Genomic DNA, 25,334 nt, shown 5'->3' on the forward strand with positions numbered 1-25,334 from the left:
CGCGCCTGCCCCCACCAACGGCGACACACGCCGCTGCTGGTAACCGCCGGGCGGAGCGCGAGGGGCCCCACCGGCGGGACGGGCGCCTGCTTCCGTCACGGCCAGGCGGAGGCGGGAAAGCAGGGGCGCGCGGCACCCACCCCCGCGCGAGCGGCTGCAGCCAATCAGCGACGCGAGAACGCCCCCTCCTCCCCCCCCCCAGATCCCGCCAGTCGCCCCGCCCCCTGCGCGAAGCCGCCCGCCCGCTGCGGCGCCCAGCTCCGGAGGCCGTCGGGCTGACTGGCCGCGCTCCCCGTCGCCGCTTCGCCATGTGGCAGCTGGCCGCTTGGGTGCTGCTCAGCGCCGTGGGCGTCGGTGAGTTCTCGTTCTCTCCCTCCCTCCTTTCTCCCTCTCTCCCTCCGTCGTCCCGACCCCTGCGGCTTGGGGCCGCGGCGGCCGGGCCTGGGACACCTTTCCGCCCACTCCCGCCTCCAGCGGCGTCCCTGTGCAGGCGCCCTGCCAGCCCCATGGGGTCTGAGGGAAGGAGGGCAGAGCCGCCTCACCCGGCCCCCTGCAGCCGTTGGGTGGGCGGGAAAGGGAGGGGCGGGCGTCGCCGAGGCGGCGGGAGAAGGGCGGGGGGGAGAGTGGACGTATCGGGTCGTGAGGCGTCCGGTGCCGCGGGGCCTCCTCCGCTGAGCGTGGGGGCTCCCATCGCCCCTGCCCGGAGCTCCCGGCCGTGGCTGGTGACCACCGAGCGGCAAGGGTGACAGCCGGCGTGTGTGGGACTGCGCTGTGCTGAGCTGTAGGTCGCCAACCGCTGCTACGGTGTGTGGGGGGTGTTCCTCCGCCCCTCCGCCTCCCGCATCCTCCCCGGGTCTGGGGGTGGGTGGCTTCTCGCAGAAGTCGTGGGGGGGAGGAGGGACGCCGTGACCAGCGCAGAGCTCCTCGTCTTGTGCTGCCTCGTAGCGTTCAGGGCAGCTTAATGCCCCTTCTTGAAGAAATTAGCGACGATCAAACTGCTCGTCTGCTGTAGGGTTGACGAAATTTCTCGGTCTTGGAAGAAGTTTGGGTGTCACTGACGTGCAAATGGCGTCTCGCAATCTAACTTCTTATTTTTCTGTGCCTCCAGAAGAAACTCGGTGGGGGGCGGGAGAGCTAAAAAAAATTGCGGCGCTTTTCACTGAGGTGCAAATGCTCTCCTGTCAGTAAGCAGCACATCTAGAGCTGCGTGTTTAAAACTAGCATCTAAATTCATGTCTGGGTTGCCGAGTTAGCAGTGGACTGGCTTAAATGCTGAGTCCCCAGGTGTGTTTTGTAGTCAGTGAGAAATGCAGGTGTCCATCAGGTGCAACTACCAGGCTTAGCCAATTTTGGCATAATGTGCAGTATTCCTGAATTTGCACTGCATGTGTCATTTGAAACAACTTTTCTGTGACGGCTTCACAACTGCATTTTCTTCAGAAGCAGGCCCCCCTGAACTGCTTAGTGTAAGGCTCTAAAATTGTCACCTTTGTGTGGCACGTCTAAGCTGATAATCCATGAGAAAGTTTGAGGCTAGGAGCCCACCTAGTAGTCCACTGCGTGGAGGATTTGGGAACTGTTGCCGAAGGGTTCTGATGACTTCCTCGTCCCACAAGAAGAACGTCGGAAGTTGATAGTGGAAATGCCATGTGTAGTAAGCAGTCAGGTTCCCTTTAGTGAGATAGCAGACACACACCACCTTCTATTAAAGCAGTCAGATTTGCAGAGGACAAAACCTGCAAATATTTGCCTGTGTGCTGCTGCTGGTGCCTGTCTGCAGCCTGCTCATTATTTCCCCAGCGCTCTGCTGGTGGAGCAGTTCACATGAGCACTTCTTCACTGGCTTCAGGCAAAATATGCCAGCCCTTATAGGCTAACATCACACAAACCCGTGGAATCAGTAATGTACAGCTCCCTGCCATTCTGTGCTAATACTAGTGAGAAAGTTGTGATCGATTTATTTTAATTCCTTCAAGTTTTTTTTTTAATTTACTTTGGTAAATATTTGGAAGCATAGTTGCTTTCTTTAGTTGAAAATCACCTTTCCCGGTGATTGGAGCCAGCAGAGAATATATTCTTCCTACAAAGTGTAAATGTACTAGCTCTAAAGGAGGAAAAAAAACCCCAAAACCGACAACGTCACACTCAGAAACCTTTTGTTGTGAGATAGTGTTAAAATAAAACAGATGTGAAATTTATTTCAGGAAGAAACACTGAAACACTACAGCTTTTAATTGCTTGCATTTTTTTTTTGTTAGTGCACAGTTTGGCAATAGTTATCCTTTGTTCTGCTTTTGTTACTTTTTATTTTTTTGAAGTACGGTCTAAAAAATGCAACACAATGAGTAAACTAGAGAATAATTCTTTCTTCATTAAGTGCTGTCATACATAATGCATTTTGTCAGTTTATTATAAGCTTTTGATATTTCGTAGTAATCCAGTGACTTGTGCGAGAATATTAAATCAATGTTTCAAGGATATGTACTTTTTAAATTTGATCTGAGACTGTTGCTTTGAAAAAAATGGGCTACTGCAAATAGCAACACAACTTTTTTTGTTTGTTTGTTTTTGTTTTTCTCCTCCCTTTCCCCTCATTGAATTCAGTCATCAAATACATATCTCAACTCTGAGCTGGTTTAGACATTTGAATACCAGTAGTTCCTCTGAAGTCACTGGAGCTACTCCACTTTTTAACTCTGTGTGCTTACAGTATTAGGGGTTGTGGTCTTGTTTTACAATATGTGTCTTTTCCCATATTTGATTTTGTCAGGTGAATGTAGTCAAACATTTTGAATGATTAATGCCACTGGAACTCTGGGGAATAATGACTATTAGGAAAGCTATTAACTAAGTTATAATTTCACAGAAACGAGGAAAAATACAGAAAATAAGGATTCAAAGCCTTCATACTTTGCAGTCAAGTTAGTTTAATTAACCTCTTTCTTTTGGTTCCTGGTGTAATTTAAATACTGATGTTATAATTTTTGGTATTCTCAAGAACTGGTTAATGGGTCTTCATTTCAGATAAAATCTTGGCATAGGATTTAGGTCTTTCTTGAAGCACTGTTCAGTCAGTACCGCTGTTTTAGAACTGTGGTGCAATGTGTGAGAGAAATGATAAAAACTAGCAGTGATAACATCATTCTGTGTGATGGTGATTTTTCATTACCTGCATTGAATTTCGTTTTTAGTAGCATTAATCACAATGCTTTACAATACAGGACACTTCTTAAAAAATTTCCATTTTCAATTCTATTGTGTATACACTCAAATACTAAGTAAGTAATGATTTTATGTAATATATGGTATTGTGTGTGCACCTCGTCCATCAGAAAGGAAAAGAGAGAATTCGCAAGAAGTGTTCTAAACCTATGGGCATTTGGCTCCACCTTCAGAGATAAGAAGGAACAAATGACAAACCTTTGTTGATTAAGCTGCCCTGCCTGCCTTCTCTCAGAAGTGTAAAAGCAGAATTTTTTCCCTGTGTCCTTAACAAACTATAGCGGATGCTGGTGTGGAGCTGATGCCTGGACCTCCATTTTTAGATACCTGTGTGATCAGCAGCAAAAATTTGAACATCAGTGGGACAACCTGTGGTTAGTGTTATGTGTATGCTTTGCAGAAACAAGGCCTTAATGCAGTATTTCTGCATATGGAGTTTTAGAGGAAGTGTCCAAGTAAGTGGCAGTCCAAAGTTTTATTACTTTTTTTTAAAATTTATGATAGGTTATGGTATCTGTACATTAAACGGATGTGAGAATGGCTAAGTCTGTATAGCGCTGTGGTAGAATTAGAATAATGCTTTTTTTCCTTTCTTTTGTTACTCCCTTAAAGCATGGTTCTCTTTTTGTGGTTTCGCGGGAGTGTTTTGTTTTCCCAAATGGCATGTTGTAATTCTTTTTTCTTTCTTTTCTTGTACATTAAGAAATCATTCTGAATGTGTCAATTTTCATTTTTCTTTATAGGTTCTGCCCAGTTGATGTTTAATGTGACAGATGTCGTTCAGAAAACTAACTGTAATAAAACTGTGATTTTACCTTGCCATGTGATTAATCTAAATGAGAACAATCCAGATGTCATGTTTGTCACGTGGAAGAGACAAGGAAAAACAATTTTCTCTTTTGATGGAGGAAGAAAGGAGTTTTTCAGAGATCCAACTGTTCCATCAGCTAACTTAGTATCTCTGGTGGATTTACCCAAGGGTATTGCCTCTCTAAGGCTTAACAGTGAAGAAGCAGATGTTGGAAATTACAGTTGTGAAGTAACGGAATCAAACAGAGAAGGAGAAACAAGAGTTGAACTTAGAAAATACTCAGGTGAGTTGCCTGCCACTGTTTTAGAATTTGTTGGGAGAGAAAACAAGCAAAATCTTACGGGAAAGAGAAAAATAATTAATATGACAATGTATTATGTTAAATTGAAAATACAAAAAACGTAGCACAAGTCTTCTAACTTGAATGCTAATGCGAGTTATTTTGAATTAAGTTATAGGGGAGAGCTTCTCTGGGAAAGATCTGAACACATTTTTTCACTCTGTAATAAATGTCTGAAAATCACTTGTCTAACAGAGTACAATATATGCTTTCCAGCATCTTTTAGATTATATAGTTGGTAATATTTTCAGCATGGTTATGTTATTGCATTACATACTGAAAGATATTTTTAATATCTTTGTAATACTGAACTGTATACATCCAGCGGCTGCAGAGATCTTTTCTTTGAAAAATTGCATCTTGCAATCTTTAGCTACGCTGAAAAATTACAGATAGAACTAATAGAAATTCTGTATAAGAGCTGTAAAACTTGATCTGAAAGTATGCAGTTTTCCAGCAAGGTTGAAAATGCTACTAGGTGGTAACTTGTTAGGGGTGTCTGGTATTCAATGTCATCTTTAGAAGGCCATGTTTAAAATAATGGTGACTAAGTGATGAATTTTGCATCTAGTGAGCCATTTTACCTTATCTTGTCAGATGCAGCCCATGTGCTCTAGTGCTGCAGCTATTGAATAAAGGGATCTGCTGTACATGTGCAGTCTGTCTAGTATTCTGCAGAAGTGACAGTTTTGCTGCACATATGTGCATATTGTTTCTCTGTTCTGCACAGGAGACTTGCTTCTGGAAGGCTTCTCAGAAGCACTGAATATGTTACGTTTGCATAGCACGTGGAGTCTTACCCGTGCACTGTAGAATTGTCCTAGGACCTTTTTGCTACTAGTTTTTGTATTTGTCATTAAAATGTTTATGAAGGTCGGACACGTTACTTGTGTTCTGCTGCAAATGGCAGTGTAATTCACAGTTGGGTCTAATTATTGAGTTAACCCTATACACTGCAAAGCAAATGTGATCCTGAAATGGATTGAGAGGGGCCCAGCCGCTGAAAGACTGAGGATGCTGCAAAATCATTTGGTTCTTAGAACACCGCAAAAACAGGGGAAGAGGTGTATAGGCAGTTTCCTTCCTTCTCTTGTAGCTTGTTCGTTACTCAGCCTTTTTGGACTGTTTTTGCCATTCACTGTTAAGCTCTACAAGAGGAAACAAGGCTTGAGGAAGTAATACAATCAAGTCCTAATTTGCAAGTTTTATTGTTTTATTTTTACTTATTCTGTGTTTAGAATTTTGAAAGCTGTATAAAGACTACAAAGCGGGAAACTGATGTAATTTTTCTAATTTCATTTTCTAGTCGTCAGTTGCGGCGAGGAAAGTACCCCAACACCAAAGGAAAAATGTGGTTGGTGAAGAATTTATAGTTGCGAGGTCACATTAGTTTGAGAGTATATGCCAGAAAATGTAAAACGTAGTGTTATGTTTGAGTGTTTAGCTGAAAGTAAACCAGTTGCTTGTTCTCTCTTTAAGTTCTTCTGCACAATTTTTTCTGTTTGCTCCTCAGTGTTCTAGAGAGACTCTTGAGATAATAAGCTAATAGAAGAAAGTGTAGCAAGTGAGTTTTGAAAAGGGTTAGTAAATAATGGAAATCCTATACTAGTCTTCACTCTGCCATTTCAGAGCAATGAATTCATGCTGTCACTATTAATATATTCAAATTGATGCTTATACAAAGATAGTCATATAAGAGCCAACTATTCTCCATCTCACTTTATAGAATTTCTGGATTCACATAGGAAGCGGGTAGCAGAGTGAGCAAGACTTAAATGCTAGTACCCTTGTCTTTGGGCACACTCTTTCCTGATCAGTTATGACAGGAGAGTGACCGTAAAGTTTCCCCTTTTTCTCTTTTTTTCCTCCTCTTCCCTTTTCCTCTGTTCTCCCCTCTCTCCTCCTCTGTTTCCTTTCCTTTGCCTCCTTTCCTCCTCTCTCCTTCACCTGTTTCCTCTGCCTTTTCCCTCTTCTCTTGTTTTCTCTCTTCTTCCCCAGCATGTCTGTAAGTGTCTCTTGTTAGTTTGGAACTGACTTCGATTGGCTCTCAAAATAATACTTTTCACCAGGAGTTTACCTAATTGCTATGAAGCAACAGAGTAAGCAAAATGTATTACCAGGAAAATGTGTTCAGCTGTTTCTCTTATTTGCATGCTGCATATACCAGCAGTATTGCAAGCATTTCCATACAATAAGTGCTTTTAGACTTGAAGACTGGACCATATGTGGTTCCATGTTGCATGCTGAAGTTCTAGCAGATACCAGGCTTCATGTCTGCTTTTTTTTCTCTTTGTAATACCTGTTAGTGTAATCTGGAAATGCTGTAGAGGAAGTGAAGCTGCTTTTCAGTCTCTGCTTGCAGATACTTTCAATTCGTTAATAATTTTCAGTTAACATCGCTGGGACTTGCCTGTAAGATTTGGCTAATCTAGAGAATGGCAACTGTGCATTGAAGTTACCGTTCAATGTTTGTTGCTTTTTTGAAAATGCAAATGAAGCAAAACATGTAATGAAATCATTTGTTGAATTAGGCTTCTTTTGCTGATAAGGAAGTTGGCAGATATTCCTCCATTTCTCTGCCTTTATAGTATTTTGCGATTGCCTTGTATTTATGTTCTAACTATAGTAACTTCTTCTGTGACTCCTTGCGGGGGAGGGGGAAAGAGGGGAATTTGTGAATTTGAAACTGTCCTCAAGGTATTTACTTGTCATTGAAAGTTGTGATGTATCAATAGTTCATTCCATGTTTCTGGAGCTGAAGATACAGCTTTTAAATATGGAGAGTAAGTGCAAGGAGTATGCGTCTAAATGAAGATTAGAAGTTTCTTTGGAAGCAAATGTGCAGGCAGAGGAACGGTATAATGTAAGAAATGGAGACTTTGGACTCCACTGGGTGAGTGTAAATGAAGTTATGAGCAGAGATGTAAGAATCAACTGCATTTTCTAGTTCAGTGGAGATGTTTTCAGAATTTTCTGTTAGAAGGTGGTTTACACGGTCTTACAGCACAAGTGACTGAACAGCCTAAGGTATCCAAGATGCAGGGGAAGAAAAGCTAAATGGATGATGGTGGGGAGACCTAAAGGAAAATGTATGATCTCTAAAATTAACAAAGCAGTGTTTCCTTCTCACTTAGGTAGCTCCTGTATTCCTTACCACACGTCTGGATTTTTTCAGGAATTACGGCAGTTGGAGGTAGAATAGAATAGCTCGGGAAGCATCAAATTGGACTTTTCATATCTTGCCCAGCTTCCCTGCTTAGCCTAAATACACCATTTTTTTCTGATCAACTGTGCTGTTTGTAGTTCCACAAGCTAACTAGCTTGTACTGCCATACAGTAGCATAAACCTGTCCTCTGCTGCAGTGGAGGTTAAGACCTCCAGTCTGGAAAATGTTAGGGCAACTAGAAATACTGAAAAAGTAGGTTGTCACACACAAGATGAGAGTGAAAAATACATAGGTAGAAGTCATCTTAGCCTATTATAACTCTTCATGCTAACTATTACATTGAGTGTTGAGCAATCTAGAGCATAGCCTAAAATGAGCAATAAATGTAAAGCTAACAACCTCAGTTTTTGTTTTCTTCCTACCATTTTTCTTTTTTTGTTCTCTAGGATCATGGTTTCTTCTAGTGGAAAGGGCTATCATCATAGTGTTGCTGTTTGTAATTGTTGCTTTGTGTTTGGCTCAGTTAATTCTTGTTGGTAAGTATTGACTCTTTAATTCTTTGCAATTACTGATTTGTTCTAAAATCACTTGCTTGCATAAAATCATCCGTGTAAGATGAAAGACAGTGCTTACATCTAAAAGGTGTCTGGTGGAATTGATCTAGATGATACTCAGAAGGGTGGTTTGCCTACTTTGTCACATGATACGGTGTTTGGTTTGCTCTGGAATCCCTCTCCTGATCATCCACACGGTGTTACTTATGTTCATGTCTGGGCTTTCTTTTGGCATGAATCAGCTAATATTACAAGAGATTCAACTTGTATATGGTAGCTCCTAATAAGCACTGTTACTTACAGGCTTGATCAATAAGAGCACACCAAGCTACACTCTTTTGTGCTACAAAAAATGGAGCTTTGTACTCCATTTCCTTATTCAGTAAGCCTTGCACTCTTCCAGGACACGTAACGTACGTTTTTGGCATCAAGCTGTGAAAGCATTCGTCTGGCATAACATTTGCAGTTTGGGACCTTTGAACTGAAACCAAACATGAACTCATCAAAAAGATGTGTTTTGGGGCTTCAGCGTGCCACGTGGTGCCCCAGTCATGCAGTGTGGACTCAGGTGCTGGGGTCTAGCCTTAAGCAGCAGGGTCTGGGCCAGTCTGCTCTATTTGCTTGGAGGCCAGAGGTTGCTTCCCGGAGTTAAGATTTTTAGCAGATATATATCCTTGTAGACAAAGGTGTGACGTGCAGCCTAAAAAGTCTGTGTTTAGAGCTAGTCTGCCACGTGGTGATGTTTCTGCTGCCAGTACTGTTGCAAACAATGAGCTTTTTTGCACATGTGTAATTTTTGTGGGGTATAAATAGTAATTTCTACTGTCATTGGTTAGAACAAAGAAGGTTTTTTTGACTGTTGGTTCACCATGACACTGAATTATTAGAAATAGAAGCACATTTCATTTTAGGGTCATAAAATCCGTATTAGAAAAGATGGGGTTATCTTCTTAATATAAAGTTGTTCATTAGTGTTTTAGCACTGGCTGAGTTACAATCTAACACTGATTTTGGTAGATGTTTTCAGAGGCAATACTTCACCAGTGTAAGACATCTTTAGATGTTCTTTATACACTGGTGTCCAACATGTATACAATGTAGAGTGTGCTTTATGTCCCAGTCTTTTACACGGTTCCCTGTGGTGCAGTTTGTTACATCACTCTTTCAAGGTTTTTTCAGCCTTTTTCAATTTGTAGACTTCCAAAAAATTAAAAAAAAAACCAGCTGGTTAGAGGCGAGTCCATAAGAAATGGAAAGAACTCACGCTCAGAGTGATTCATAGTAATCACATACATATTCAGCCATCTGTATATAATTTCCTTTACTACCTCTTCATGCACCTCTGAAAGTGGTACGTGACTCTTCAAAGGTTCATCCATGGTCAGAGGTTGACAACTAATATGTATTTTTTAAATTATTTTATTTCCATAGTGTTAGATTCCTGATTTTCATTATTGTTCATAATGGTTTAGGAGTTTCTGATATATCCAGGAGTTGTCATTGCCTTCCATTTATAGCAGAACTTTAACATTTTTTAGCATTTTGATAGGAAAGTAATAATTGTCCTGAAATAAGCATTGATAGAAGCATTGTCATTTTACCTAAGTAAGTTGAGCCTGCTTGGATTTTATTGCATCTGTGCACTTTATTGCGAGGTCTTTGACCTCCCTGCGGAAAAGTAATCGTGCTACCTCTAACTTAATCATAGAATCTTCATGGTTGGAAAGGACCTTTGAGATCATCGAGTCCAACCATACGCACACAAAAAAACCCCCAAACCCCTACAATCTCTGTCACTAGAGCATGCCCTGAAGTGCCCAATCTAGACGTTTCTTAAATACCTCTAGGGGTGGTGACTCAACCACCTCCCTGGGCAGGCTGTTCCAGTGTCTGACCACTCTTTCAGTGAAGTAACTCTTCCTAATATCTAACCTAAACCTCCCTTGCTGCAACTTCAGACCTTTTCCTCTGGTCCTGTCATTATTCACCTGGGAGAAGAGGCCAACACCCACCTCTCTACCACCTCTCTACACTCTCCTTTCAGGTAGTTGTAGAGGGCAATGAGGTCTCCCCTCAGCCTCCTCTTCTCCAAGCTAAACATGCCCAGCTCCCTCAGCCTCTCCTCATATGACTTGGTCTCCAGACCCCTCACCAGCCTGGTGGCTCTCCTCTGGACACACTCCAGCACTTCAATGTCCCTCTTGCACAGCGGGGCCCAGAACTGAACACAGTACTCGAGGTGAGGCCTCACCAGTGCCGAGTACGGAGGCACGATCCCTTCCCTACTCCTGCTGGCCACGCTATTCCTGATACAAGCCAGAATGCTGTTGGCCCTCTTGGCCACCTGGGCACACTGCTGGCTCATGTTAAGCTGGCCATCCACCAGCACCCCCAGGTCCTTTTCTGCCGGGCAGCTTTCCAGCCACTCTTCCCCCAAGCCTGTAGCGTTGCTTGGGATTGTTGTGACTGAAATGCAGGACCTGGCGCTTGGCCTTATTAAACCTCATACAGTTGGCCTTGGCCCATCGATCCAGCCTGTCCAGGTCCCTCTGTAGAGCCTTCCTACCCTCAAGCAGACCAAGACTCCCATCTAGTTTGGTGTCATCTGCAAACTTACTGAGGGTGCACTCAATCCCCTCATCCAGATCATTGATAAAGATATTAAACAAAACTGGCCCCAAAGCTGAGCCCTGAGGGACACCACTGGTGACCGGCTACCAAGAGGATTTCACCCCATTAATCACAACTCTTTGGGCATGGCCATCCAGCCAGTTTTTTTCCCTTTAATTTGCACTGGTTTAGTTAACCTGTGAATCCAGCAATGCTACAGTATACCTTTAAATAGTTTGTTAAACTGGGCTTGATTTTTCTGTGTAACACTTTGGAATATATGTTTTCTTGGGTTTGTGTTTTATGGGGGGTTTGGTTTCTCGGAGTTTTTTTTGTTGGTTGGTTGGTTTGTGGTGGGGTTTTTTGATATCCTTACAGGATTGTTTTTTAGGATTTAAGTATAGCATATCCATTACGTATTTTTGCCTTTGTGTCTTGCTTTCCTTATTTAGCATATTTATAATAGGAAAAAATATGAATTTCCAGTACAGATATGCAGGAAGTTTTTACTATTACTGCTATTCCAAATAAGTTTTTGGTTTAAATGACAATAGTACTTGTGAGCATGACTGGGGTCTTGTTGCTTTAGACAATGTGAATATAATGAACGACTGAGTTTTAATTACAAGAGAGTATGCTGTGACCCTTCCATAGATAAGATACTATTAAAGATTTTGTTACATGTACGCTCTAGAATATTTACTGTATCCTCATGATACTTTTTTGTGCTTATGCAGTGCATGTAAGTGGGATGTTAATTTTGTACTTGTTCCTTGTTTTTCTTTTTGAAGTTACTGGCAGTATTTGTTCTCTGTTTGTGATTACCAATTTCAACATACACCAAGATTCGCGGTATATTCATTTTCAAGCTTGGAGCAAGAGCTGCCTCATTTTGTGTCTTAGTTTTAGCAGTGTATGAGGCAGAAACAAACACGGCGTATTAAGATGATGTATTTGTACTGTTCCTTCTTTTCCAAAGACTACTAAAGTGCTGCTGCTTTGAAACCCTCCACTAGAATCAACCATTTCTGAGATGGCAGCTATTTAGCAGTGCAGTTTTACTGAAAATTAGTCTTGTCTATGGCATCCGAATATGTAGGTCAGCCCATATCTACTCATTCTCAAAGCATTCTGGTGAGATGGGAACATCACCTTGTTCCGTTGGGCATGAAGGTAATATACAGTGTCACAGGGAAGAGAATTAAACCTGGAATTTTGAAATCCCTGTCTGACACTCACCTGAGTAACAAATTCAATGTAACATTATTTAAATGTCAGTAGCGCATCTACTTGAATTAACCAGTACCATGTCCCAAAGTTATTTTGATAACATATCACCTGAATTACATAGAAGATGGAATTAAGAATTTGACTAAAACACCAGTGCTGGGTTTCATTTATCTGAGTAAGCCATATTAACCATATCAAACAATGAAAACAAATGATACCTTGGTAGTATTTATAGTTCTAAGTTTTTAGGACTTTGTTTATTTGTTTAGGACAACAGTCTCAATCATAAAATCTGTGTATTTTAGTGAGATAATCTGTACGTCTGATCGTTTTCCTCTCTGTCTCTCTTGGTTTTGTCTTTAAGCATTAAAATATGAAATCGGACCTGAGAAGAGAATGGGCGTTATTGTAGCAGCTGTCTTCTCCATAGTTGTTGCTGTTGTAGGCACTGTTCTTTTTGTCCAAGGTAAGTGTATTAAAATTGCCTGCCTAGTTTAAGGGAATAAGAGCACAAATTAATCTCTTCCATGCAGTAGTATGGAAGTTAGTACCACCTATTAATAGCTATCTACTAATTTTAAAATGAAAAAAATATAGAATACAACAAAAACAGCATTGCGGTTGTCAGGCCCTCAGATGATCGTAGGGAGATAGAGACTCCAAATTTATTTCTATTTTCTGTCCTGCTGCCTTGAGTGAATGCTGGGGGCTAGGGACTGACTTCTGGTGTTCAATGGGATTTTTTTCTGGACCCTAAAAACTTGATGATACTAACAATTTACTTTTGCTTTGTGCTTTACTCCAATCAAGGATTTCTGTTTTACTAATTTCTGTATAAATGTTTGCAGATGGCTATACTGCACAGAATCAAACTGGCCTTGGCCTAATTGTAGTCCCTGCTGTGATTTTCGTACCGCTTCAATACTTTATGTTTGGAATAGGTGAGTATTTATTCACTAGCACAAGAACATACTGACTGAAAAACTGAGCCTCCCCCAAGTCTACATACTGGTTTTTTTTGTTGTTTTTTTTTTTTTTTTTTTAATAAATAGGTGCTACCATGGCATGCTGGGTTCCTGACCTTCATAGTATCTCAAAACAAAATGTTTAACCTTGTTTGTTTGCCTGAGCTGCTTCAGGGAAGAAGTATAAGTTACCTGCTTGAAAAATGAGATTTAGGGAAGAACATCTGAGCCATTCCTGCTCTTCCTTCCTAGGTCTTGGGACTGGGATGAATAACTAACTCTCAGAACATGTGTATTTAATTTTGCTTATGCTTTATTTATAATTTTTATAATATATTTATAATTTTATTTATATATACATATATTTTTCTGTGCGTGTGTATACATCAAGAGCACTGAGTGACTTGCATAGCTGTTTTGTTATCACGCTGGCTGGCTGAGCCTGGAATTTAGGAGAGTCTGATTGCTAGTTTTTATGGGAATGATCTGCATTTTGTATCCCTTTAGTTAGTCTTTGAAAAGTTGCAATTTTGTTTCTCTTTCTGTCTTTCCCAGTGTTCGGTAGTCTACCACAAGCAACATTTGCTCTGATAGGTCTGCAAATTCTTGGTTATGTAATTGCTGTGGTTGGTTTTGCTTTGTGTGTCTCAGGTAAGCAATTTCTCTTCTGTAAAGGTGTCTTTTTACTTTTGTCCCTACCTGATGTTTGCTTATTTGTAACACTAAAATGCTGTGAAAATGGCTTCACTACATTGAACGTTAGTGAGTAACTTCTGTAAACGTACTTTAGGATTACTGTCTTAATGCTCTTTTATCTGGTGAAAGAAGAATAGCCCAAAGGCAGTATCACATATATCAGTTTCATTAGTATGACTACATCCAGCATGACTGCATTCTATGAGCCGTTGCTTAACAAAAAAAGAAAAGTTAATTGTTTTAATTTTACAACAGTTAGTGCCCTGAAGAGTCACCTAAAACCAATGTTGACCTTTATTAATGTTATTTTTACTGAGGCCTAGGGTATTTAGAAGCTAAACGAGAGTCATAATGACTTTCTCATGTTCAATGAATAAATCAGAAATTCTTTGTTAATCTCCACTTGTATGCGACTGATAACTGAGTCGCTGGGAAACGAATACCTTTGTAACAGCTTAAAAAGGCAAATGCAGAGACAGTAAACTTGGAAGTGTTCTTGGACTGTTTTAAGTCTGGTTGTGGCTGGCATTCTGTTTCAGCCCTGAAAACAGTCACTGTTGTAGAAGAACTCCAACTAAATACCACACACAGTGCTACCCCTTATCCCTGCCTCGTACCCTCCCTTTGTACCCTGCCAGCCTTCCTGGAACTCTGCCCACCAGAAAACCCCACAGCAGAGAAAAGGGTGAATTTAGGACTAGGCATCCTTGGCAGTATATTTAGTAGTAGAATACATACTCATGTTCATTGGAAGCACTTTATACCCCTGGCTTATTGTTTCTTAGAGACATTGTTCATTTTGTATTTGGTTGGGGATTTAAGAAAAACTATTTCTCCTTGAAGTGGTTTCTAAAGGTCTGCCTGATCTGGGTGAAATGATACACCTTTCAGTGGAGTTGTGTTTGGAGTTTTATGCTTATTGTTTAGTATTTACAGAAGTATATGTGAGGGACGCTTAAGTGTTGTCAAATGTAGTAGTAAAATAAACTGATGGGAGATTTCTGGTAAAGCATTAATCCCCTAGAGTAATAGAAAATGGAGGATGTTTTTATTATGTGCTCAAATGGAAAGTCTCCCTAGTTTTTCAGGGTGACCTTTTCACAGGTAGATGTTATCGTCGTCAAGGTAGATGTTATTTGTGTCCCTGGAAGTTTAGTTCAATGACCCTTAAGTGTCAGCAGAAATAGCTCCTCCTAGGTTGAGCTCACAGGTAGTTGCAATGACTTCAGGTCCCTGGAAACAAGGATCAGAGAACAAGGAGTTTGTACAGCCAACTATGGTTGGGTTATAGTAGCCTGTTCCTGCTCTGTGATAGGCCTGGATTTGCCTCAGAACTGCCCTCATATTCTGCTCCCTTCTTCCTTTTTTTTTTACTCTTTTTTTTTATCAGTAACAGTGTTGAATTCTGTAATTCTAATGCAATTATAGTTCAAACAAATGGGATTGAAGATATAAGTTTAAATTTAAAATAATTTAGTTAATGAAAGAATGTTGTTGATTGCAGTGAATGACAGAATGGCTAAACTGTAGTATGCTAGTATAGTTAAGCAGGATAAATCAGTAAATGCCTCTGTACCATTAAAGAATGTATATAGAAAAAGAAAGATGCAGAAGTAGTTCTGGGATAGCTTTGAAAGAGAAATGAATCACATCTGGTTTTACTAGGCTTATTTATTTTAGTATTCAGTTATATCCAAAATAAAGGTTTGTGCTTTTACTTGTGTCAGACGATACAGTTTCTTTTATTGTGTTTTTAACAGCTTGTCCTCCGATACATGGGTCTGTTGTCGTTGCTGGCTTAGCTATTCTGGCTATTGCAAATTTGCTTAGTCTGGGTTACGTGTTTATTATGGGTAAGTAGCACCTAATATTCCGCATTATTTTTTTCTAGCACTTCAATATTCGGAAGAGCAATTTTCTCTATTGTACTTTTCAGAGGTAGACACAGCTTATTTGAACGTAAGGTGTGATTTCACAATTACATAGTTAAAAAAATTAGTGAAAAGTTGTCTGTATATATTGGCTTTGTTTCATAGAGCTTGTGTGGGGAATCTTGAGTAAAGAAATTTACAGCTTATCATAATAAACTGTCTTGAGATCAACACAGCCAGGTTTCTTAAGTACGAGTGTTGCAACTGTAGGATTGTTGTTACTGTTTAAGCTCTTCATTTATACAGTTGGCTAGGTGAACCTTAGAATGAAGAGAGCAAAAGGATTTCAAGGATTCTAGAGCGGGTTATGGGATGGTGCACACAAAAGCTTATCAAAATAGGAATTTAAAGAAGAAAAGTCTGCCTAGTGATTTCCACTGGTTAGAGGTGGGTTAAAATAAGAGCGATTTGAATGCACACCTTTCGTTTTAGTGAATCCTATTTTTTCTTATGCTTAATTTTAAAAGCCAGGAGGAAAGACTAGTAATACTTTGTTTCAGAAACAGGTCTGTTCACGAGATCTCAAAAAGATGAGAGATATAAAGATGAAAAAGCCAGTCAGGCCTGCTAAATAAGCAAAAAATACAGCAATGCTATGTGATTGGAATGCTGGTACACCACAGCATATTATGTGGACTTTACATCTTGGATTTGAGAGCAGTGTGACTTCCTTGTCTCAAGCTGTGCATGAAGGCTTTTCAAACAGCTCGTTAGTTTGGACAGAGAACCATGCAATTGATGATATATTGCGCTGATGTGTAAACAGTCAGTGCAGACCCTGGTCTGCACTGAACTATGCAGTCTTCCAGGTTTAGTACATGCACACCTTGTGTAGGCATGGTCAGAATAGACCCTGATTCAGGGAGGATTTCCATTAAAGAAGAAATTAAGGCAGAATGCCTAATATTTGATGTCTGAGATGAAGATGAGTCAAAAATGTGACAGAGATGAAGCAAGCCTTTTAACAACAATAAAAGTAATTTTTATTGACTTTGGACTACTTGTATATATGATGTGTGTCTATGTGTCTGCATAAATATTCCACTTGTAGTTTGGTTATGCTAGCTGAAGAAGTCAAATGTGACTGTTGGGTAGATTCCAGCACACCAAAAATAAGCACAAAGAGTAGTGTGTAGCATAATTCATTTTTAGAGCTGAATGCATGAGTGAGACAATTCACAAACTGTACATGATAAGGTTATTCAGTTCGTAAACAGAGGAGTGCTTAGGGGCTTTAAGAATTTGCAGATCATCGTATTAAGTAGTTTTGGATAGACGAAGCTTCATTTTTGTTTCTTGCTGCTCTGTTCCACGTTTCATCAGTAGATTATTTTTATTCGGTCGATCATGACATGCTCACTCTTTTGCAATTATTTAGGTCCCAGAATGAAAGATCATCCTCGTCCAGGGGTAAGCTTAAAATTAATAAATTTGGGGTGACTAGATGGCTCAGGGGATTGTAGTGAGATACTGAACCTTTCTTCACTAGTTCGAATTCAGACCAGGTTGGTAGCAAGCAAAAGTTCTGGCTGTGTAACAGATGTCTAATGTTGAGTGAGTTGGTGGTCTTCATTGTCCCTATTGAGTGTGTCTCTAGTACTGTAATTGCCACCCTTACCTGATGGCTACTCTGGCTGTTGCGCCCAAATGGAGTTTCAAGGGCTGTCACAAAAAGGTGGTGGATGTGAAGGGAAGTTTGGTGTTCTTTTACAATGCACTCTTTCACATGAATTTATAATGACCTTTTGCTCACCGTAAGGAAAATGCTTTTTCCTTAAGGTGAATGCAGAATACCACTGAAATTTTTTTTTAATCTAGGTGGCTTAAAACAAAGACTTAGGTTGGGGTGTTTTCCTGTGGTCTTCTACATCAGAACTCTTTAAAATTCTCTTGCATTCCCAGCTATACGAGTGCTGTAGCCTTGATCTTTTTTTCTTTTCTTATTTTACTATAATGCCCCTTAATTTGATGAGACCATCTGAAAGCAGAGCCTTTAGGTCACACAGAACAAATGGAAAAGCACTTTGTGTTTTTTAAAGAAGGTTTTTCAGTCAGTCTGTTTGAATTCTAGAGTAATCATTCCTCAAACTGTAATTTTCATAGACTTATGCAGTGCTTTCTAGTGATCCATGAATGTGAGCTGCCTGATTTCTGGAGTTTTGCAGAAGCAAGTAAAGAGGCACAACTGTAAAATACCAGTAAAATTTCCTTGTAGCAGGGGAGTATGGCAAATTCTAAGTCATCCCATTTCTTGATTGATAGCCATTATTTGAGACGTGTTTTCAGATCTCTTCTTCAGTCTATGGCCTGAGACCCAGCTGTTAAAGAAAGATGGTTTCTAACAGTGGGGCAGGAGAGCTGACCGTAGTTAGGACAACAGAGATTATTTTTTTTTTTCCCTTTGCTTTTTCTCATCCATTTTCATTTTAAGGAATAATATTTCATAGAATTGGTCTCGTACTTACAGAAGGAAAATCAGTGCATGGAGTTTAAAAAAAAAATTTAAAAACAGAGGAGGTTTACAGGGTTCATTATGTTATAAAAATGAGCTGAGAAATGTACTACGGATACTCTTCTTTCGAAACGCAGTCTTGCCTTTATTTAACACGCTTATTTTAACCTGTAGAATGGAAGCAAACAGGGCAAGAGGAGATTTTTTTTTTTTAAACTTAGTTTTTTGGTTGTAAATTACCTTTATTACATGTTTTTATTTTATTAAATGCTAAATAATATCCTTTGTGGAACTCTGTTCTCTTTATGAGCCGTTCTCTTCACAAGGTTTTACACTGCAGTGACGATTTGACAAATAAAGAAATAGCCACAATTATGTCATAATGAACACCATGTTACTCTCTGAATTGGAGACAGGAATAAAATCAAAGAAATTTTTAAAACTTGGAGGTCATTGGAAATCTCAGCCACTAAAAATATGGGTTTTGCAGCTGCAGTTAGTGGAAGGCCAGATACAGAGGAATTCAGGTGACAATAATTTGTGCCCATGAATTTACATAAGTTACGAAAAGACCTAGTGGAAAATGAAGTGTATTAATATGTTCTCATTTCCACCAAGGGCAGTTCAGCATATATTGCTGTACTTTGAGGCAATAAGTAGGTGTTATTTTGAAAGTTATTTTGAAAGTACACTTTGTTTCTGTGTAATCTAAAGACTATGGAAAAATTACTATTGGTGAAGTGCTTAATTTTGACAATGGGGCACACTTAAAAAATGATGCTTGATATTTTCTTGAGTCTGAAGGGAAAAGATGTGTATTTTGAAATCTGCCGTCTTAAGGAATTCCTTATTATTTTTTTAAATGTTTCTGTAGATTGCATGTGGTGTTTCTGATTATTGTCTACCAAACTAAATGCACAATTGTGGTGTATTTCCTTTTGAGGAGATTACACTTGATTGCTTGGCTATTTTTATTATTTTTTTTTAATTTTTTTAGTCAATGCTGCTTTATTACTAACCATTGATCAAATCACAGAAATATCAGTTAGATTTTAGAGCTTAAAAGTAGTATCTGCATGCCTTTTGCTGCCACCTAGAGGTGTTCCATCTGAGGAAAAATTTGCAGTGGGGGAAAAATAATCTGGAGAATGCAGTTATCGATTGATTTATTTTTTTTCAGAACTCTAGTCATTAATTTTATTAACATTCAGCTTTCTTCGTTTTTGTAGAATCACTACTTACTGTATATGTCAATTAGAGTAATTTAACTGTGGCGAGCCAAAAGTAAACATGAAGGCTTTTTATACATATATATATTTTTAAATGTTTTGCAGAAAGCTGTAGAAGAACCACTAAATGGTAGGTGATATTCAAGGCTTATCTTCTAATGAAGGGATTAATTATGGAAAAAGGTCAAAAAAATAATTTTAGTTCTCAATAGAACAGCACTGAGATGGCAGATCGGTATGTCAACTTATGTGGCTCTGTGAGTTAGTAAGAATTTGATCTCTCGATGAAATTATGCCTGCAGCTCCAGACCCCCTGTTGTACGTTACTGTGCTTTGCTAGCTAGTGGCATTGGTTGGCTGGTTTTAGGACAAATCTAGTATCTCAAGATATTATACCTACCCTCTTCACCTTGCAAAAAGTCCAGCTTTTAAGAGGAAAAGAGGGGACAGATCTTGAAAATCAATGTTAATTCTTCTTCATGGGCATTTTATCTTGGTGGAATACTTACGATTATAGCAAATTCTATCCTTGTCACTCTATTCTTTTGATATTTCTTTGGGTTGGAGAAACTCTGCAATGGTGTTGGGCTACTCTTGATTGCGCTTAAGATAGGGGAAATTTGGAAGGAATGACTCTGACTTTTTTATTTTTATTTTTGCTGTTCTGTTCACTAATTGGCATGCTGGGCAGTAGCAAGTAACCCAAATTTTAGAATTAATCTGAATATTAATTATGAAGCATTTCTTGGTGTTTGGCTCATTACTAATCTGTTTGCTTGGCTTTTAAAGATGCAAAAGGAGTGATGTTAGAATGATGGTAAGTCCAAATATATCTCCAGATATTTATTTTAATTAACATGTATTCGGGGATTTTGATGTTCAGAGTTACCCAGTGCTAATATGACTAAACTTAGAGGACAGGTTTCAGTGCAAGTGCTGTTCTTACTCAAATTATGTTTCATTGAAAAGAAAGCGTATGTATTTTCTGTATCATACATAGGGGAAGAATGTTTATTTCTAAACAGCGAAGAGGATAAGTCAGTGAGAGAACTATTAAATAGTGTGTTTCTGATTGAATGTGGAAAGTCAAATAGTTTGTCTGCTTCCTTTATACTTACATATTATTTAAGATGCATGGACTGTTTCCTTGGTGGTGGGTTGTTGTATTTGTTTTTTGGTTGTTTTTGTTGTTGTTGTTAATATAACTAAGACTTCTCTACGTATTTAATTGGTCATCTCCCATGGAAGTTCACAGGAAAGTAGTTTAAAAGTAGACTTTATCTCCCCCTTGCCCCCTTTAGAGGTTACTTAAATTCTCTGGGTTTTGTTAGATTGTTTGCATTCCAATTGGATTTCACGCAATTTATTATTTTTCAGGGTCAGATAGTAGTGTTTAAAAACAAACAGAACTGAAACACATCTGCATAAGATTTAAGAACTGTTCACATAACTTCAACTTACTTTTGACAAACCTGAATTTTGAACTTCAAGATCTAAAGGTGCACTGTGGCTTCTGCCTGTTGGTTATGCTTGATGTTTAAAGATCTACCAAACGTGGTAAACAAAGATGTATGTTGCAGTGTCCTGGCTTAATTTAAGATTTCTTCTGGTTTGAAATGTCAATGCTGGGATGAGTCCTTTCTGATTTTATAACAGCCTGTGAGATTGCAACACTGACTACGTGTAAATAGACTCCTGATAATTTATAATAAGCCATGAAACGAGAGGGACTGTATTAACTTGGCCCAAAATTCCCAAGCTGGTACCTAAAGTGAGTAGCCAAGTTTGCCAAGATTCTTGGTTCCTGCAGCTCATATCCATCGGAAGAGTAACAGAATTTGCCTGGCCAGATTGTCGAGAGCTTAAAATTTAAGCTCTCATTGAAGATCTTAAGTTTTGGATTAGATGCTCAGGTTTGAAAATGAAAACAGTCTTTTACTGATTTTTTTTTTCTATTCAGAAGCTGTATATAATTTTCATGGGAATAGGATAAAAGAGCACATGTTGATGCTATTGCTACTTTTGTTTCTTGCTGGAAACTGAGCAAGCTTGTCACAAGGTATCTCTAGACCCTTAGCCTAGTACTCCTGCATCAAATTACATTTCACTAGTCAGGATAAAGAGTAAGGTCACTCTAAATTAAAATATTTTTATACCATGCCACTTCTAGAAGGTATGAATTGACAATGTGACAATAAATGAGGTACTAGTTATCCCTAATTGGGAAAAGTTATGTCAGTGGATTTTAAAAACAGGCTTCCTTACAAATACCAGGTACTGCTGGGTTTATGTTACTTATGACTACTACCTGATTCATCCAAACATGCTGTAGGATTATTTTCTAAACCAGTAGGAATTACAGGCACTTTTGCAGTACAAAGGACAAGTGCTGGTGTCTTCTAAATGCATTGATAAAATGTATACCAGTTAGTATAATCTGAAATAGGAAGAGCGGAAGGTAGGTCCTTCTTCAGAAGTGACTGTTGCGCGTTCTTCATGGCAGCAGTTTGAGATCAGGAAACAAATAGACATTTGGCAGCGTATTGCATTCAAAACTGACCAGAAAGGAGATAAGGGTGGGATGGATACAGTTACTGCATTCTGCTGCTTGTTCTTGGAGAGCAAGGTAGAGTTTTTCTTGGAGATCCAATTTTAAATAAGTTGACTGTTTCTTCTTGGGTCTCATTTAGGCTTACAAAAACCTGCCTCCTCTTTTAAGTGCTGATGTAGAGCTTCCAAAAGCACAGAAATTGCTAATTGTCCATTTCTTTTGAACTTTTTAGGGTAAGGTTAGAAGTCCATCTGCTTTTTCTGCCTTGAAAGATGGCTCCTAAACATAACAGAAGGTTTTACAGATAGAAGGCAAGGGCTCTGACACACAAGCTGGAGGCAGGAACCTTTTGAGCTCTACCTGTTTTCTACCTTAACCTTCCCTTGGAAGTTCACACACTGAAGGGATGAGTCAGATGCTGAAGCACACTAGCTTGCAAAATGGCACGTGAAAGTAAACCATCATTTAAGAGTAAAGACAGGACAGGTCAGACAGCTAAGGCTGGGAGACGCTACAGCTCACTCCAGTTCATGAGTTGGAGCTCCAAGACAGTGTCCACTTTGCTGTTGTGGAGAGACTGAAACATCACTTGCTGTTAGTACCACACTTTTCCATTGTTTGAGTGCTAAGCATGCTGTCGAAGTTTGAAATAAAAAGTCTTTTTTTTTTTTTTTAAGCTGTAACTTGAGCACAAAACGTTGCTGCTCATCCCAGACAATCTTTTTTTTTTGTTTCTTTCCCCAGAACTGCAGAGTTATGTGATACGTGAATAGTACACCGTTGTTGATACACCGTGGCCTTGAAGATGCACTACTCAAAGAGAAGAAATTCAGGAAACTAGTTGTTTTGCATGTGTGGCAAAAGTGCTTTTGATATAAATGATGTAATTTTATAGTCACAGCAGCTGTAGCGAGGAACATGTGTGTTTGCCCACATGTAATCTTTATTTTCTTGTTATGGTATAAATGGTATGGTTGAGGGTGAGGATATAAAAAGCACTGTTTGCCCACTACAGGGTCTCCCTGCAGTAATACTTAGTGGTATTATTTTCAAAAACTATCATTAGTCACTGCTTTGGTAATGGGCCTGCACAGCCCAAAGATTGCAATACCATTTAGACTATTGTTTTCTTTATTTGTGTGCATGGGCAAGGTACGGTCATGTGTCTATGATACAAGCAGGAAGTAGAGATTTTACAAATACATCTTTTCTGAGAGTCAGCAAAACTTTTATAAAAAAGATAAATAAAATCCTTATACACAAAGTTGCGTAAGTACAAAGTTTACTCCCAGCTCTCCTTAAGTTATTCACCGAGTTCTCAGAATTCCACAAAACAGTAGTAGACCTCTCCATAGGCCATAGTCATATATGCTCTGGTGACCGATATTTTAGTCCAGTGAGAGAGCTCTCCGTGCCTCTTCTGTGTTCTTTGGTGAGAAACTGCTCAGCTCTTTGAGCCTAATTCAGCACTGGAATTATGGAGCACAGCAGCTAGTAATTTTCATGCTGAATGTGGTTCTTTTGTGCGTTCATGTCGTGCAGTGTGTGGTACTGGAAGCAATTTCAGATTTTCTTAACTCAGTGAATTTGTAAAACTCATTGATGCTTCATAAAAAATAGGAGCTGTCCTATTTAGTGTATTTTTGACAGAGTTTTAAAATCTGTTTTCTTGAATGGAAAAAGGAGCTATTTCATTTCTGACCCAAGTTTGTGGTGCTGCCATTACAACACAAATACATAAAATAGAGGATAAGCCGGAGGAGTTGATGAGAAGCGAGGAGGCTCAGTTTGTGTATATATGTAAGTGGTACGGGTAAAAATCAATTTTCTAGGACTCGCACATTCCATGAGATCTTACCACGTTTTACAACTGTTTTGAAAATCGTTCCAATATAGTTGGCTTCTCTTGGACTTTATGTATCTTTGTAGAAATCTTCACACTGCCTCCTATTAGTACTAAGGTAATATATTTCAAAGGCACACATGGTTTTCTCCTTCTAACAATTTGTTTGGAAAGCTGTCGCCAAACAGTAATGTAATAAAATCCATGTTTTTAAAGATTCTGAGTAATTTGGCACATCTCAGAGTTGGATGTTACAAACTAAGATTCATATCCATGTTGTGGGTGCACATTGCAGAGATTCAGGTCTCTGCATGTTGAGCTCCAAGTCTCGATGCAGACGCCTTGCATCAAGAATTCAACAAAATAAAATTGAGGTATCTGATTTTACAATATTTACTCTCATAAACAGCCCACTTGCTAGGGCTGCAGGACCTAACTTCTTAGAGGAACCCATGGTCCAGCCCTTACTAAAGTCAGTGGAACGGGCCACAGCGAAGAGGGTTATTCACATGATAAAACATTTAAGAAGCACGTATGGTTTACACTTAGTTCCATGCCTTCAGGTTTGTCAGTGGGAGCATTCATAAGAAGATTTGAGCAGAAGATTGAGTATCTTTTGATACAGGTTTTTCCATAATCACAGCAACCTCTACCTAAAGATGGGAGATTACTCTCCATTAACAATTCAGTGTAAGAATTTACCTGATGAAGTACCATGCAGAGCTCCCTATTTATAACTAGTGATTCCCTCTGGTGAGTTGAAAGTTGAGCCGTTGAGGAATAAAAAACAAACCCAACTGGAATTCTCTTGAGGTATACTGCCTTATAAGAACCATTATGTATAATAGCTTTATGTTAACTTCTGTAAAGCAAACTGCAGTTGAACCCGTTTGTGTTGCTGTGGGATGAGGCCGAGCTGTTACTAGGCTTTGCCGAAACATGAAGAGCTCAGTGGCCATGTACAGGCTGCAGGGTCAGTTGCCTCAGAAATGGGAGAAACCCACCATCCTGCTGTTGCGCTAGGGGCTCTGCTCTGGATATCTTGGAGGTATAACTTTAAAAGCAAGAGTTTAAAGAGTCCTTGTTACTCCCAGCCCTTTCCCACCAGTAATTTAAAACCAAAGTTGTTCATAACTGTATGGTTCCATTTGTGTGTGTATGTATGTGTGTATATATAAATATATAGACATTTTAAATATCTATAGATCTATAGTCTTTACCCAAGAAAATGTTTTTATTTATGAAACGATTTTGTAAATATTGTGCTAATATACTTAAAAAATAAAGTCATTTTAAGTTGTTTTTGTGAGATATTTTCTTGTCGCTTCCATAAATTTATAGTCATAGCTTCTCTCCCTGCCTTTACACCCTCTCTCCCCTGACGTTACTTATTGGGTATACTGGAATGTTCTCAGTGTTACTTATGCTGCTGCAGCTGGTTTTGGTTGGGAGATCTTGGGTGTTTCTCCTCAAGAAGGTCATCCAGTTGGGGAAGAAAGTATGTAGGTTGCCCTCTGATAACTTTAATTGGGCTGACCAATTTCAGCCATTGAATGTTGTCACTCGTGTATGCTGTGGGAGGAAACAGGAGCTGAGGAATAACAAGCTGCTAGTGTACCTTTAAAAACACAGAGCAACGCATACTTCTAGTCAGTCTTCACAACACTGAAATTGCATTCCTGTGTTACTGCTGAAGTACGACTGCATAGGTTCCAGATCTTCTCAAGTTGTGT

At 39.4% G+C, this 25,334-nt stretch overlaps 1 protein-coding gene across 8 annotated transcripts; it reads left to right on the forward strand.

Moving 5' to 3' along the window:
* The first annotated feature begins 192 nt into the window (after positions 1-192).
* Positions 193-24,910, forward strand: CD47 (CD47 molecule). Of its 8 annotated transcripts, none has more exons than XM_063349344.1 (12): positions 194-354; positions 3,966-4,316; positions 5,680-5,727; positions 7,987-8,076; positions 12,299-12,400; positions 12,783-12,875; positions 13,455-13,550; positions 15,356-15,448; positions 16,905-16,936; positions 19,313-19,337; positions 19,997-20,024; positions 22,503-24,910. In XM_063349344.1, the coding sequence occupies exons 1-11, from the start codon at positions 309-311 to the stop codon at positions 20,020-20,022; spliced, it is 1,002 nt and encodes a 333-aa protein (XP_063205414.1). In that variant the 5' UTR covers positions 194-308; the 3' UTR covers positions 20,023-20,024; positions 22,503-24,910. The 8 variants fall into 8 exon arrangements, with proteins under 8 accessions (XP_063205422.1, XP_063205414.1, XP_063205406.1 ...); XM_063349398.1 differs by lacking the exon at positions 194-354 and adding an exon at positions 3,519-3,677; XM_063349336.1 differs by lacking the exon at positions 19,997-20,024.
* Positions 24,911-25,334: the final 424 nt, after the last annotated feature.

The sequence above is a fragment of the Chroicocephalus ridibundus genome, chromosome 1, assembly GCF_963924245.1.
Source record: "Chroicocephalus ridibundus chromosome 1, bChrRid1.1, whole genome shotgun sequence".
In the NCBI taxonomy this organism is placed as follows: Eukaryota; Metazoa; Chordata; class Aves; order Charadriiformes; family Laridae; genus Chroicocephalus; species Chroicocephalus ridibundus.

What these genes read in the sequence shown, in the direction of transcription:
- CD47 (XM_063349336.1), top strand. Translation starts at nt 309, where the DNA reads ATGTGGCAGCTGGCCGCTTGGGTGCTGCTCAGCGCCGTGGGCGTCG. An exon ending in GCTCAGCGCCGTGGGCGTCG is followed by an intron (nt 355 to 3,965) that starts GTGAGTTCTCGT and finishes TTTTCTTTATAG; the next exon opens with GTTCTGCCCAGTTGATGTTT. An exon ending in ATACTTTATGTTTGGAATAG is followed by an intron (nt 12,876 to 13,454) that starts GTGAGTATTTAT and finishes TGTCTTTCCCAG; the next exon opens with TGTTCGGTAGTCTACCACAA.